The 13,517-nt window shown below is 35.1% G+C and overlaps 1 protein-coding gene across 1 annotated transcript; it reads right to left on the bottom strand.

Moving 5' to 3' along the window:
- Positions 1-4,240: 4,240 nt before the first annotated feature.
- LOC130012297 (uncharacterized) lies at positions 4,241-11,085 on the bottom strand. The gene is made up of 3 exons (XM_056099894.1): positions 9,524-11,085; positions 5,121-5,177; positions 4,241-4,435 (listed from the first exon to the last, which is right to left on the bottom strand). Exons 1-3 carry the CDS (start codon positions 10,437-10,439, stop codon positions 4,416-4,418), a joined length of 993 nt encoding a protein of 330 aa, XP_055955869.1. The 5' UTR covers positions 10,440-11,085; the 3' UTR covers positions 4,241-4,415.
- Positions 11,086-13,517: the final 2,432 nt, after the last annotated feature.

Raw genomic sequence — 13,517 nt, 5'->3', positions numbered from 1 at the left:
TATTTAAAAGGGAATATTTCTACATAGACTGCTTTCTAATAGTAAAATTATATGTATTCTTGTATTCGGTCTTTCCTTTTAATAAACAGGAATCGTATACGGTTGCTTAGTATTAATGAGTTTTCCGTTTGTAGTAGGATTCCTGTAATCTCTTTAAATTGATGTAAATAGTACAGAAAATCCTAATGTTATCAAACCCAGTAATTGCAGACAGCATAAGACAAGCACTTAATATATATTACATACTCCAAATGAATAAATATGTTATTACATTAAAAATAAATAATTAGCCGGAAATCTCTTTTAAAGAGCAATGTCTCGTGCGGTAGTCACTCACAACCTTCCGTTTGACACCGAGTCTGATCTTAAAATCCGAGACAAGATCTTCGAACCCTAACTCTGGCTCCTTTTAATGGATCAAGTCTTTAATCAATAATATTTACTTCTCACTAATATAACTGCGTTAATTTATAGTAGTAATTACAAAGGTTTGACATTACTGGCAACAGTTCAGATAGGTCTAGACCATATAAATAATGTACACGTTATTCTCATTTTAAAGTCATGTAGCCTATTTGACTTACTGTTGTTTAAACCGACAGGATGAACAGTCGCCTTAAGAAAACCCATCCCGTGTAATTTGATCGATTCGTTGAAAAAATCTAAGAACCACAATGCGCCAATTTGTAATGTTTTGTTTCTACTTGAGTACCACAAACCTCAAAGCATTCAGAATCATTTGTCACAACAACAACAGCTAACGTAGGCTAATATTAAAACTATGTAATGTAAAAGTGGGTATTACACACCTGTGACTTTTGAATTGATATGACATATGCATAATCTTAAACAATCTTAACAATAAGCTAAAGCAACCCATGCAGGCCAATTTCATCTTGTTTTCGCCTTCAAGCAATGTTGAATAAGGTCATATCCGTATACTAAGCAAAATATCTTTTTTATGTTTCGCTCCTTGTCGTAAATAGGGAGCATGTGAAATGTGTTTAATTTACCAGAGCCGGTCACAAATCAGACTGGTAAATAAAACAAACCACTTGCATTCATGAAATCTTGTTTATATGTGTATGCACGGTCACTCAAACACTTAATATGTGTATAAATTAAAGGTGTATGTACAGTAACTCAAACACTTAATATGTGTATAAATTAAAGGTATTGTTTTGAAGATATTAGCTATTCCACGGTGTGTTAGGGTAGTCAGTGCGTCACAGCACAAATCGTATTTGATCTCGGTTGTACATCACAAACGTATTCAAATAACTGACATTTATTAGAAATACACTTGTAATTTTATTAATTGGGCATACAATTATATATATTTTTTTGTCGCTCATTAGGAAAGGGTTAAGGTTAGATTAAATAATCCTGCAAGTTTGTTTGCCAACTAAACAGGAAACCTGGACGGTATGATTTAACACCCACACACACCAAGAAGAAAGCTAAAGACTATAAGGTCATTGTGTATAACCCTAACACGATTTCAACCTTTAATTTCGTTGTGTATCATAGGAACATTAATTGAATTCGTTCATCGTCGTTACTTATTTGATGTAATTAATTAGAAGCTTTAAAAAACTGTTTTACAGGATAAGGATATTTTATGTTTCGTGTTATTACTTCAAGGCATATAATATACTCCTTCACTTCCGCGTTACATTATTTAAAAGGGAATATTTCTAAAAGTAAAATTATATGTATTCTTGTATTCAGTCTTTCCTTTTAATAAACAGGAAGCGTATACGGTTGCTTAGTATTAAAGGACAATATTGGTGCCAGTCATTATCACATATGTGATAGAACTGGTTAAACACGTTCCAAAAACTATTTTTTCACAGAGATCATTGCTACGATAGATGAGTAATCAATGTTTCAACAATAGGAAGTGACGAACACAAAAGGAAAACACGAGTTATCCCTCTATAAAACTGGCTGAAGTGACGCGTGATAACACATACATGGGCGAATTTCTACTCACTAAAAATTCGTTCGAAGATCAAAAGTTGTTATATGAGACTGTGAGAGGATATCTGACAATTCAAAAAAGTAATTGAATGTCATTAGATAAGAGAACACGAGAAAAATAGAAACAGTCCGTACATTCACTGGTGTTTATTCATTCTATACTTATAAAAACATGGTAATGCACGGACTTTTTCTATTTTTCTTTCATGTTCTCTTATCTAATGACAGTCAATTTTGTTTTGAATTGTCAGATATCCTTTCACAGTCCCATACAACAACTTTTGGTCTTCGAAGGAATTATTAGTGAGCAGAAATTCGCCCATGTATCTGTTATCACCCGTCACTTCAGCCAGTTTTATAGAGGGATAACTCGTGTTTTCCTTTTGCGTTCGTCACTTCCTATTGTTGAAACATTAATTACTCATCTATCGTAGCAATGATCTCTGTGAAAAAAAATATTTGGAACGTGTTTAACCAGTTCTATCACATATGTGATAATGACTGGCACCAATATTGTCCTTTAATGAGTTTTCCGTTTGTAGTAGGATTCCTGTAATCTCTTTAAATTGATGTAAATAGTACAGAAAATCCTAATGTGATCAAACTCACAACCTTGTGTTTGACCCCGGTTCTGATCTTAAAATCCGAGACAAGATCTTCCAACCCCAACTCTGGCTCCTTTTGGATCAAGTCTTTAATCAATAATATTTACTTCTCACTAATATAACTGCGTTAATTTATGGCAGTAATTACAAAGGTTGGTGAAGATATTTATAGAATTGACGTTCGAGAGACATGTGGGATTAATTATTTGTTTAATTAGATCATAGCCAGTTCGTGCTTTAACAGAAGTATATACAGAGTTGAAAAGTCTATAGCATCTATTATCAAAATTAGCTGGGGTCAATAAGTTCACACAATCTAAATAATAGTTCGTATTTTATAAAATAGAAAATTAAGCACTTTGTCACATTCATATCCCACCCACGAGTTATTTACTAAAGTATAAAAGCCAAAATATGTGTTCAAGAACAAACAATTATAATTTACATTCTTTTAAAAACAAAATGAATAATCTTTAAAACAAAAATAACACAAAATAATTTGTTTCGCGATGTACCACCGCCATTGATCTGAAAGTCTTTTGCAGTTTTTGGTAATTGTCCGGTTTATTTTTGAATTGCGAATTTCCATATCATCGAACTGTGTATCTCCAATCATTGGCCCGTGATCATCGTAAAGGACTTCACGTTGTTGTGACAATTATTTTCAGGTTCAAAGTCACGGCATTCATAACTGATCCTGCAGGTACTCATTTCCTATGGAAGTCGAGTCTGCCAAGTACGGTTTCACAGATAAACGTTTCAGTCTTGCATATTTTTTTTTCACCAACTTATCGGATGTCTAGCGGCGAAAACTCTTTTGTCTGCTACGCAGGATTTTCCTCATTATCACGGGAACACACCCAGGGTTCTCGTTGGTCGATGGCACCATAACAGATCACTGTAACACTATTTTGGAACATTTACCCTACTGTGTTCAATATGCCTCGAGTCTATTGAATATTAAAACGTTTCTTAATTGACTTAGAGAATTTAGTTTTAGACTACCTGTTATTTTTATACATTTCACCTATGTGGTTACTTGTATAGTTAAATTTTACTACAATATGCTTACATTCATATTTCTTCATTCTTGATTGTTTTCAAATTTGAGTAAAGCCGCCTGCGTCATTACAGGCCCGGGACTATACAGCGCAGAGGACGCTTACGGCTAGTCCTGGATCCAGTCACTTTATTTGAATTGTACGTTTGTTTGTGATTTCTGCGTAATACGTCTTGTCCGTATATTTGTTTTTTTGTGTAAATTATGTGTGGTGCAGTCCCCCTGCAATTACTATTAGTGATAACAGATAACAGTTTAGTAAATATATGATATATTTACATCAGGTATATAAAACTTCTATATAAATACAACAGGAACATAATTATATTAAACAGAAACTAAACTACGACAGAAACACATCAGGACGGTACACAACTATATTAAATCCACCATTCCGCCCCTCCGCCAAGGCAGCGGCAGAACTCGGGTGAGTTCATGCACTCGCCTAAGCCTCTCTTCTGTCTAACTGTCAGCAAACTCCTAGTTATATATATTGCAGACCTACCCTTTCCATCACCTGCAATGGTGTGGTAAAGTTGATAGATTGAACCTGCTTAGTTCGGGAAAATAGATTTCTTGATTGACAACACGATAAGGTTTAAATAAGTTTATATAATCCACAAACGACACATGATACAGTTTAAAACAATTAAATGAAACGCGTAAGCGCGTAGTCGATGTTGGTCGATCTAGATGTATTTCAATTCACCATAACCATTAAACACCATTTCTGTTGGTACTACACATAACTATAACACAAAATACATTTATGCTCGACAAGTTGGCCCTGAAAATACAATAGTTGCCATTATCCATATATTCGTAACCAACAGTTCTATTGGCTACACATCCTACAATTTTTACCTTACAGTATTTGAATTACATATATAATTATATATCAAACACTCATGAAACTCACAGTCCACTTGCAGTCATCTATTACAAGAAAGTTAAATTAAATAGCTTACCCATTTGTGGAAAAGAGCCGGTATTGACCTTCACTAAATCTGTAACATGTGGTACTGATGCATGCGTGTAATTTAGTTTTATCCCAGCTAAACTTCTGAATAACCAACCAGGACAAAGAATTACTAATCACCTGATAAACAATATTTCAGAAAGAGACCACCTTCAGAACTATAAAGAGTCCAACGAGTTATCCTTTCAACTATACCAAAAAATATTAAAAGTAAACCCATATAAGAACTAAGACATTTCAACCACTAAAATAAAACACCATAATCCGGACAATACAATTCCAGACCCATACAACTGAAAATCCATCCCCCAAAACATTTTAATGAATTTACATTATCTCACAACCAAAACTATAAACTCACTTATTAAAAACTTCCAACAATCAAGACACTGATCAGGACATTCTTCACCAACATTAATTGACAGAGTCCCAAAATATGACCCTGTTACATACTTCCCCCCACCGTAAAAATGACGTCCCGTCATTTACTTACCAGTAATTAACGACAACAATGCCGTACTAACCTCTGGAGCCATTTTGCTTAAAGAACCTGAAAGATGTAATGAATGAATATAGTTAGCTTTCTCATACCAATCTGACGGATTATTAATTTGAGCCATAACAAAATCACCACTCTGCATCCATTGAGGTTGGTTACATGTTCGGCGAGGTCTTGTTTCAATAGATACATCTGCCGGTAGAGGACTTGGATTATTATCTACGGCGTCACCTGAAACATTAACTTCAATTGATTTTACCTCAGTATTTTCATTACTTACAGATGCGTCATTAGATGCCCCATGAAATATCTCGGTATTGTGATCCCCCTCAACAATATCCTCGATAATTTCATGATCACCTTCCCCTCCTCCCGTAAGAATAACCTCCGGGTAATTCTCATTTACAGGATCATTGGCTTCCACATAACTAAATTCTTCATCAGAACTTGAATCTAATTCAACACATTTTTCCGCAGCTACTTTAGACTCAATTACTATTTTTCGCTTTCTCGGTTTTGGAGTCGGAAAATACACGGGTTCAACGCTATTGATTGATAACAAATTATTTCGATGTAAAGTACGCGATCGTCCACGCCCAGACTCTGGTCTGACCACAAAAACAGGAATTTCCAAATTAGGTTGATCCTCAACAATGTAAACGCCAGGTTCCCATCGATCAGCTAATTTGTGTTTTCCCTGAAACGCTAAAGTACGTACTAAAACACGATCACCAATATCAAGACGAATACCTTTAACTTTCCGATCATATTTTGTCTTCTGTTTTTCTTTACAATTCTCTGATGATTTAATCGCTAATTCATAAGAACGTTGTAACCGTTCCTTTAACGCTTTTACATACGAATGTAATGACACATTAGACACTTCTCGACTCACTCCAAACGCTAAATCTATTGGAAGACGAGGGTGGCGTCCAAACATTAAATAGAAAGGTGAAAATCCAGTGGTTTCATGTCGTGTGCAATTATATGCATGTACAAGAGGTGCTACTTGTATTTTCCAATCATTTTTCTTCTCCGGCGTAAGTGTACCCAGCATATTCAAAAGTGTCCGATTAAATCTTTCACACTGCCCATTACCCATCGGGTGATAAGCTGTGGTGCGGGATTTATCCATACCTACTAAACTACATAATTCTTTAATAATTTTACTCTCAAAATTAGCTCCTTGATCAGAATGTATCCGACTTGGTAAACCATAATGAACTATAAAATTATTGAAAAATACTTCAGCCGTTGTGCGAGCTGTCATATTCCGTGTAGGTATTGCTTGAGCATATTTTGTGAACAGATCTGTAATAACTAGAATATACTGATAATTACCTTTAGATGGTTCTAGTGTTAGAAAATCCATCGCAACAACTTCAAGGGGGTGAGTAGTTTCTATATTCACCAAAGGGGCTCGGATATTTGTAGGAGATTTTCGTCTCAAACAACGTTCACAATTCTTGATCCAAAGTTCAACATCACTTGCCATACCAGGCCAATAAAATCGTTCCCTCATTAATACCATAGTTCTATCTCTACCCATGTGACCAAGATCATCGTGAAGAGCCTGAAATGCTAATTTCCTATAATGACCTGGAAGTACGAGTTGTTCAATTATCTCCCCTTCATGTTCCACAGATCGATATAAAACTCCCTGTTTCAGCTTTAAGTGTTCTAAACGACGACATAATACTTGGACCTCTTTGTTGAACTCCTTGTCAAATGGCTTTATTCCCGACCTTAAATATTTAAGAATAGACAATATAGAGGCATCTTTTGCTTGTTCCTTTCTCCAATCACGTGGTGTCATACCATTTAGACCTAAATTTACCTCCGGCACTAATTCTGGTGATATACTTAAACATTCGGCATAATTACTCGGCTGAATAGAATTACAAATTACATGTACCTGTTCATGCGAAATATATTCCGATTCTTTATGTAATCTTGACAATAAATCGGCGTCCAAATTATTTTTCCCGGGTCTGTATTTTATTTCAAAATCATACGCAGAAAGAGCGGCGAGCCATCTATGACCTGTTGCATCTAATTTAGCGGAAGTCAAAATATAGGTTAATGGATTATTGTCGGTATACACCACAAACTTGTTCCCATACAAATAATCATGAAACTTTTCTGTAACGGCCCATTTTAACCCTAAAAATTCCAATTTATGAGCAGAATAATTTTGTTCCGATTTATTCACACTTCTGCTCGCGTAAGCCACAACTTTCAATAAATTATCTCGTTTCTGATAAAGAACTGCACCCAGACCAGTTTGACAAGCGTCAATATGTAAAACGAATGGTAACGTATAGTCACAGCTTGTAAGAATTGGAGAACTACACAAATGATCCTTTAATTCACAGAATGCATTTTCCTGCTCAATATCCCACTTCCACTTGACGGAAACATTACTTTTATTTTTCTTACCCGTTGTGGGCATCAAAATAGATAAAGGTTTTGATATTTTCGAAAAATCTTTCACAAAACGACGATAATAACCAGCAAATCCAAGAAATTTTCTTACCTCGACAGAATTCAATGGGCGTGGCCATTTTTGGATCACCTCAATTTTCTCTGGATCTGGTTCAATACCCGCTTCGGAGATAACATGTCCAACATAGTTTACACGTCTTTTAAAGAAACTACATTTATCAGGTGCTAATTTTAAATTACACTGACGTAAACGCTCTAAAACCTTATTTAAGCGCTGTAGATGCTCCTCGAATGAATCTGCAAAAATAATCAAATCATCAATATACACTACACATATCGTCAAATGAAGATCTCCTAAGCAATCTTCTAAAAGCCTCTGAAACGTCGCGGGAGAATTACAAAGACCAAAAGGAAGTCTGTTATACTCATAAAAACCAAGCGGACCAATTGTGAAAGCGGTACGCTCCTTATGTTCTTCGGCAACTTCGACCTGGTAATATCCGGACTTCATATCTAACTTTGAATAAAATTTGTTACCTGCTAAATGATCCAATAACTCATCAATTCTGGGAAGAGCGTACGAATCCTTGATCGTTCTATTATTCAATTGTCTGAAATCAGTGCACATGCGTAATTTACCGTTCTTTCTACGACAAAGTACCACGTTTGATGCCCATGGACTATGTGAATTTCTTATAACACCACATGCTAACAACTGCTTTAAATGATCTTTTACTTCAGTAAACATCGATGGAGGTATACGGCGGTGCCGTTGCTTAAACGGTTGTTCATCTATAAGTTCAATTCTGTGTTGTACTCTGGATGTATGTCCCAAGTCCAGATCATTATGTGCGAAAATATCGTCAAAACTTAACAACAGGTTCTTACCTTGAATTATCTCTTCCTCTGATAAATCGCTTTCGTCAATTTCTACTTTATTTAAGACCGAGGCATTGGATCCATCTGAAGTAACTTCGTTATCTTCAATATTTACCGGCTGTAGTTCACACACAATAGCTTTGGGTGAAATAACAATAGTATTTGTAGACACATTTGAAACGTTAACTGAAATATAATCTGTATTATTGTAATCATACATCATTATGGATGGAGAAACATCTAAATCAGATGAAATACTGGAACGTTGACATGGGTGTACCATCACCGACACCTTCGGGTATCGTAACTTTTTATCAACATAACATGGTAACGTTATACGAGAATTTGGACGAACTAGTATCCTATTGACTGAGGCACTTTTCACTATTCCTAAACTGAAATCTCGTTTGACTAATTCTTTTTCTGATAAATCCATACTACGAAAAGATAAATACCAAGAAGTGGTTAATTTCGCTTTTTGGAGAAAAGATTTCCCATGTTCATCTTTACATTGTTTCATCAGAAGAGTCAATACATTTGTTCCAAGTAAAACCGGAACCAATGAATTATATCTACTCACCGGAACTACTAATAAAATACAAGTTATTGTTTCATCTGTCAATTCTGAAAACTGTAAATCTGCTTCAATATATCCTTTATACGGCAATGGTTTACCATCAGCACATTCTATATCCAACATAGTTTTAAGCGGTTGTAAAGGTAAATGTTTTAATTTAGAATTATATAACTCTTCACTTACAGTAGACACAGTTGATCCAGTATCTAAAAGTGCAGTACAACAATTTCCCTCAACTTTAACATTGGCTTCATTAGGTTCACCAACTACAAAATTCGATTTCAACGTCGCTCTGGGAAGTCTCTGCGTGGAGTACCCCAGGGCGCTTCCCTTGGCCTGAGGTTGTGAACGTTTAAAGAACGATTCTGGTTAAATGCTGCTCTGCAACCCAACCTAATATGACCGTACTGACCACAAGCCCAACACTTGGGTCCCGGTCCTTGACTACTACGCCGATTATCCCGGTTATTACTACTAAAATTATTTGACATCTCACCTCTTGAATCATTTCCTTGTGACTGCCATCGTGGAACCTTAGGTCTGTCAACTTTATAAGCTAATTGCGAAACTTGATCCTTCAATCCACTAACTTGTGAAGAAATACTGTGAACTATCCCTTTAAGTTCCTGAAATTCAGAATTAGAAGACTTTGTATGTATCATGTTAAAAGGATTTGGCTTCGAAGTAGCGGTACTCGCTGATAAGTTTCGTTGGTTAACATCATGCTCTATACGGCGAAGTTGAACACGTAGTGTGTCGAAACTTGTTGATTTATCATATTTGTGAGCAGACAAATCACGTAAGTGTGGCAACAATCCACGCCAAAATACATTCCTTAATGTCTCATCGGATTCTTTAGGATCTGGACTACCCTCTCGAGTTACTCTTGCGAATATATCTTCTAACCGGCATGCCCAATCTGTAACCGTTTCAGATGGATATTGTTTAGCACTGTAAAAGAGTCCGATTAAAGATTCTGCTTCTTCACATGTACCGTAAACACTATGCAATTTGGCTAAGACAGTTTTAACATCAACATGCGGACCTAACCGCATTATAACCTTACCGGCCTCCCCTTTAAGTGATCGGCGAATAGCCAACAGTATTACATGGTTATCATATACACCTTCTGAAATTAAACAATCTACTTCGTATCTCCAAAGGTCGTAACTAACTTCACCTTTTCCTGGTTCACCATAAAACATTGACAACTTCGGCATCGGATTAACTGGTGGTCTTGATTTAGTAGACGACTCTGTTTCATCATCCGATTTAACCGGCCACTTACCTTTAGATTTCAAAACATCTTCCATCCACTCAGCAACGTCATCTTCAGTCTTACCTATACGCTTTGGAAAAAGACCCAACTTTCTTAGTGTGTTACCCAAGACCACAACTTCTTCCTCCGACATATTCAAACCAATCAACTGACCAAACTACTCTAAACTCTACATAAAAAAAACTCCACTGTTGATAAAATAAAGACAATACAAGTTATAGTGTTACTGGGATAACTGTTATATATTTTAGTATAATGCAATGTGTATTGAATGATGTTCTAAGAGTATCAATAGTTACGGAATTTTATGCCCTAACTTATTTAAACTTGACCTATTTATTTATTAGTGCTGTCAACATCCATACTTACAACCATACATACCAGGTTTACCGACACTAAAAATAAATGAAAACAAACAAATTAACACTAAATTAATCAAATTAACACTAAATTAATCAATAGTTCATAATATTAATGTTCAATATTCACTGTTACACAGTTCCAATCTTCATCCAGAATCTGTTATAATTTCAGTTCCAGTGGTTAAACACTGTCACAAAGTCACGAGAATTCAAGCTTGATGATAATGTGCATATAAATTTGAATGTCAGTAATTAAACGCCATCGGATTCACTTTAAAGTCTAACGATAAGTTAATTGAAAACTAAACAGTTCAACTTGTTACTGGTACAACCAAGAAAATCTACTCCTCCCTGGGGGCTCCATTATTGCAGACCTACCCTTTCCATCACCTGCAATGGTGTGGTAAAGTTGATAGATTGAACCTGTTTAGTTCGGGAAAATAGATTTCTTGATTGACAACACGATAAGGTTTAAATAAGTTTATATAATCCACAAACGACACATGATACAGTTTCAAACAATTAAATGAAACGCGTAAGCGCGTAGTCGATGTTGGTCGATCTAGATGTATTTCAATTCACCATAACCATTAAACACCATTTCTGTTGGTACTACACATAACTATAACACAAAATACATTTATGCTCGACAAGTTGGCCCTGAAAATACAATAGTTGCCATTATCCATATATTCGTAACCAACAGTTCTATTGGCTACACATCCTACAATTTTTACCTTACAGTATTTGAATTACATATATAATTATATATCAAACACTCATGAAACTCACAGTCCACTTGCAGTCATCTATTACAAGAAAGTTAAATTAAATAGCTTACCCATTTGTGGAAAAGAGCCGGTATTGACCTTCACTAAATCTGTAACATGTGGTACTGATGCATGCGTGTAATTTAGTTTTATCCCAGCTAAACTTCTGAATAACCAACCAGGACAAAGAATTACTAATCACCTGATAAACAATATTTCAGAAAGAGACCACCTTCAGAACTATAAAGAGTCCAACGAGTTATCCTTTCAACTATACCAAAAAATATTAAAAGTAAACCCATATAAGAACTAAGACATTTCAACCACTAAAATAAAACACCATAATCCGGACAATACAATTCCAGACCCATACAACTGAAAATCCATCCCCCAAAACATTTTAATGAATTTACATTATCTCACAACCAAAACTATAAACTCACTTATTAAAAACTTCCAACAATCAAGACACTGATCAGGACATTCTTCACCAACATTAATTGACAGAGTCCCAAAATATGACCCTGTTACATATAGCCTCCGACAAAATGGATAAGAGTCATCATCATATATGGTATTGTTTATTTATCAGATTATGGCATCTGTAATTGCATTGTTTATTTCCTTTGAAGTAATTATCAGGTCAGGGTATGATGCACTGACCACTGCATTTTCCTTTGAAGTCATGCCGAATGTTGCACATAGATCATGTGTAGCTTGTAAAGGACATTACGTGTTTAATTAGATCATAGCCAGTTCGTGCCTTAACAGAAGTATATACAGAGTTGAAAAATCTATATCATCTATTATCAAAACATGCTGGGGTCAATAAGTTCACAGAATCTAAATAATAGTTCGTATTTTATAAAATAGAAAATTAAGCGCTTTGTCACACTTGTAGCAAAGACAATCGAAACTTCACTGTTTTTCAAACGGTCATAACTCCGCCCAGAATGAAGTAATTTGGTTGAAATTTTCAACATATCCCCTTTGCATATCTATGTTTTAACTATTATTGCGAGAATGGTCAGCACCTTATCGAAATCTTACATAATGCATCTTTAACCTTTTCAACAATAGTAACACCAATATAAATAAAGTAAATTATAAATTATAAAGTAAATAAAAAAAAAATATTTGGAACGTGTTTAACCAGTTCTATCACATATGTGATAATGACTGGCACCAATATTGTCCTTTAATGAGTTTTCCGTTTGTAGTAGGATTCCTGTAATCTCTTTAAATTGATGTAAATAGTACAGAAAATCCTAATGTGATCAAACTCACAACCTTGTGTTTGACCCCGGTTCTGATCTTAAAATCCGAGACAAGATCTTCCAACCCCAACTCTGGCTCCTTTTGGATCAAGTCTTTAATCAATAATATTTACTTCTCACTAATATAACTGCGTTAATTTATGGCAGTAATTACAAAGGTTGGTGAAGATATTTATAGAATTGACGTTCGAGAGACATGTGGGATTAATTATTTGTTTAATTAGATCATAGCCAGTTCGTGCTTTAACAGAAGTATATACAGAGTTGAAAAGTCTATAGCATCTATTATCAAAATTAGCTGGGGTCAATAAGTTCACACAATCTAAATAATAGTTCGTATTTTATAAAATAGAAAATTAAGCACTTTGTCACATTCATATCCCACCCACGAGTTATTTACTAAAGTATAAAAGCCAAAATATGTGTTCAAGAACAAACAATTATAATTTACATTCTTTTAAAAACAAAATGAATAATCTTTAAAACAAAAATAACACAAAATAATTTGTTTCGCGATGTACCACCGCCATTGATCTGAAAGTCTTTTGCAGTTTTTGGTAATTGTCCGGTTTATTTTTGAATTGCGAATTTCCATATCATCGAACTGTGTATCTCCAATCATTGGCCCGTGATCATCGTAAAGGACTTCACGTTGTTGTGACAATTATTTTCAGGTTCAAAGTCACGGCATTCATAACTGATCCTGCAGGTACTCATTTCCTATGGAAGTCGAGTCTGCCAAGTACGGTTTCACAGATAAACGTTTCAGTCTTGCATTTTTTTTTTCACCAACTTATCGGAT

The sequence above is a fragment of the Patella vulgata genome, chromosome 3 (assembly GCF_932274485.2).
Source record: "Patella vulgata chromosome 3, xgPatVulg1.2, whole genome shotgun sequence".
In the NCBI taxonomy this organism is placed as follows: domain Eukaryota; kingdom Metazoa; phylum Mollusca; class Gastropoda; family Patellidae; genus Patella; species Patella vulgata.
The sequence above is the reverse complement of the archived record's forward strand: the minus strand, read 5'-3'. Positions and strand labels throughout refer to the sequence as shown.

Bases quoted from the DNA above. Each gene is read 5' to 3' on its own strand.
- LOC130012297 (XM_056099894.1), bottom strand. From the start codon at position 10,439: ATGTCGGAGGAAGAAGTTGTGGTCTTGGGTAACACACTAAGAAAGTTG. The intron at 5,178-9,523 runs GTGAGATGTCAA...TACATCTTTCAG, and splicing joins ACAAGGAAATGATTCAAGAG to GTTCTTTAAGCAAAATGGCT. The intron at 4,436-5,120 runs GTAAGTAAATGA...TTGTATTTTCAG, and splicing joins ATTGTTGTCGTTAATTACTG to GGCCAACTTGTCGAGCATAA.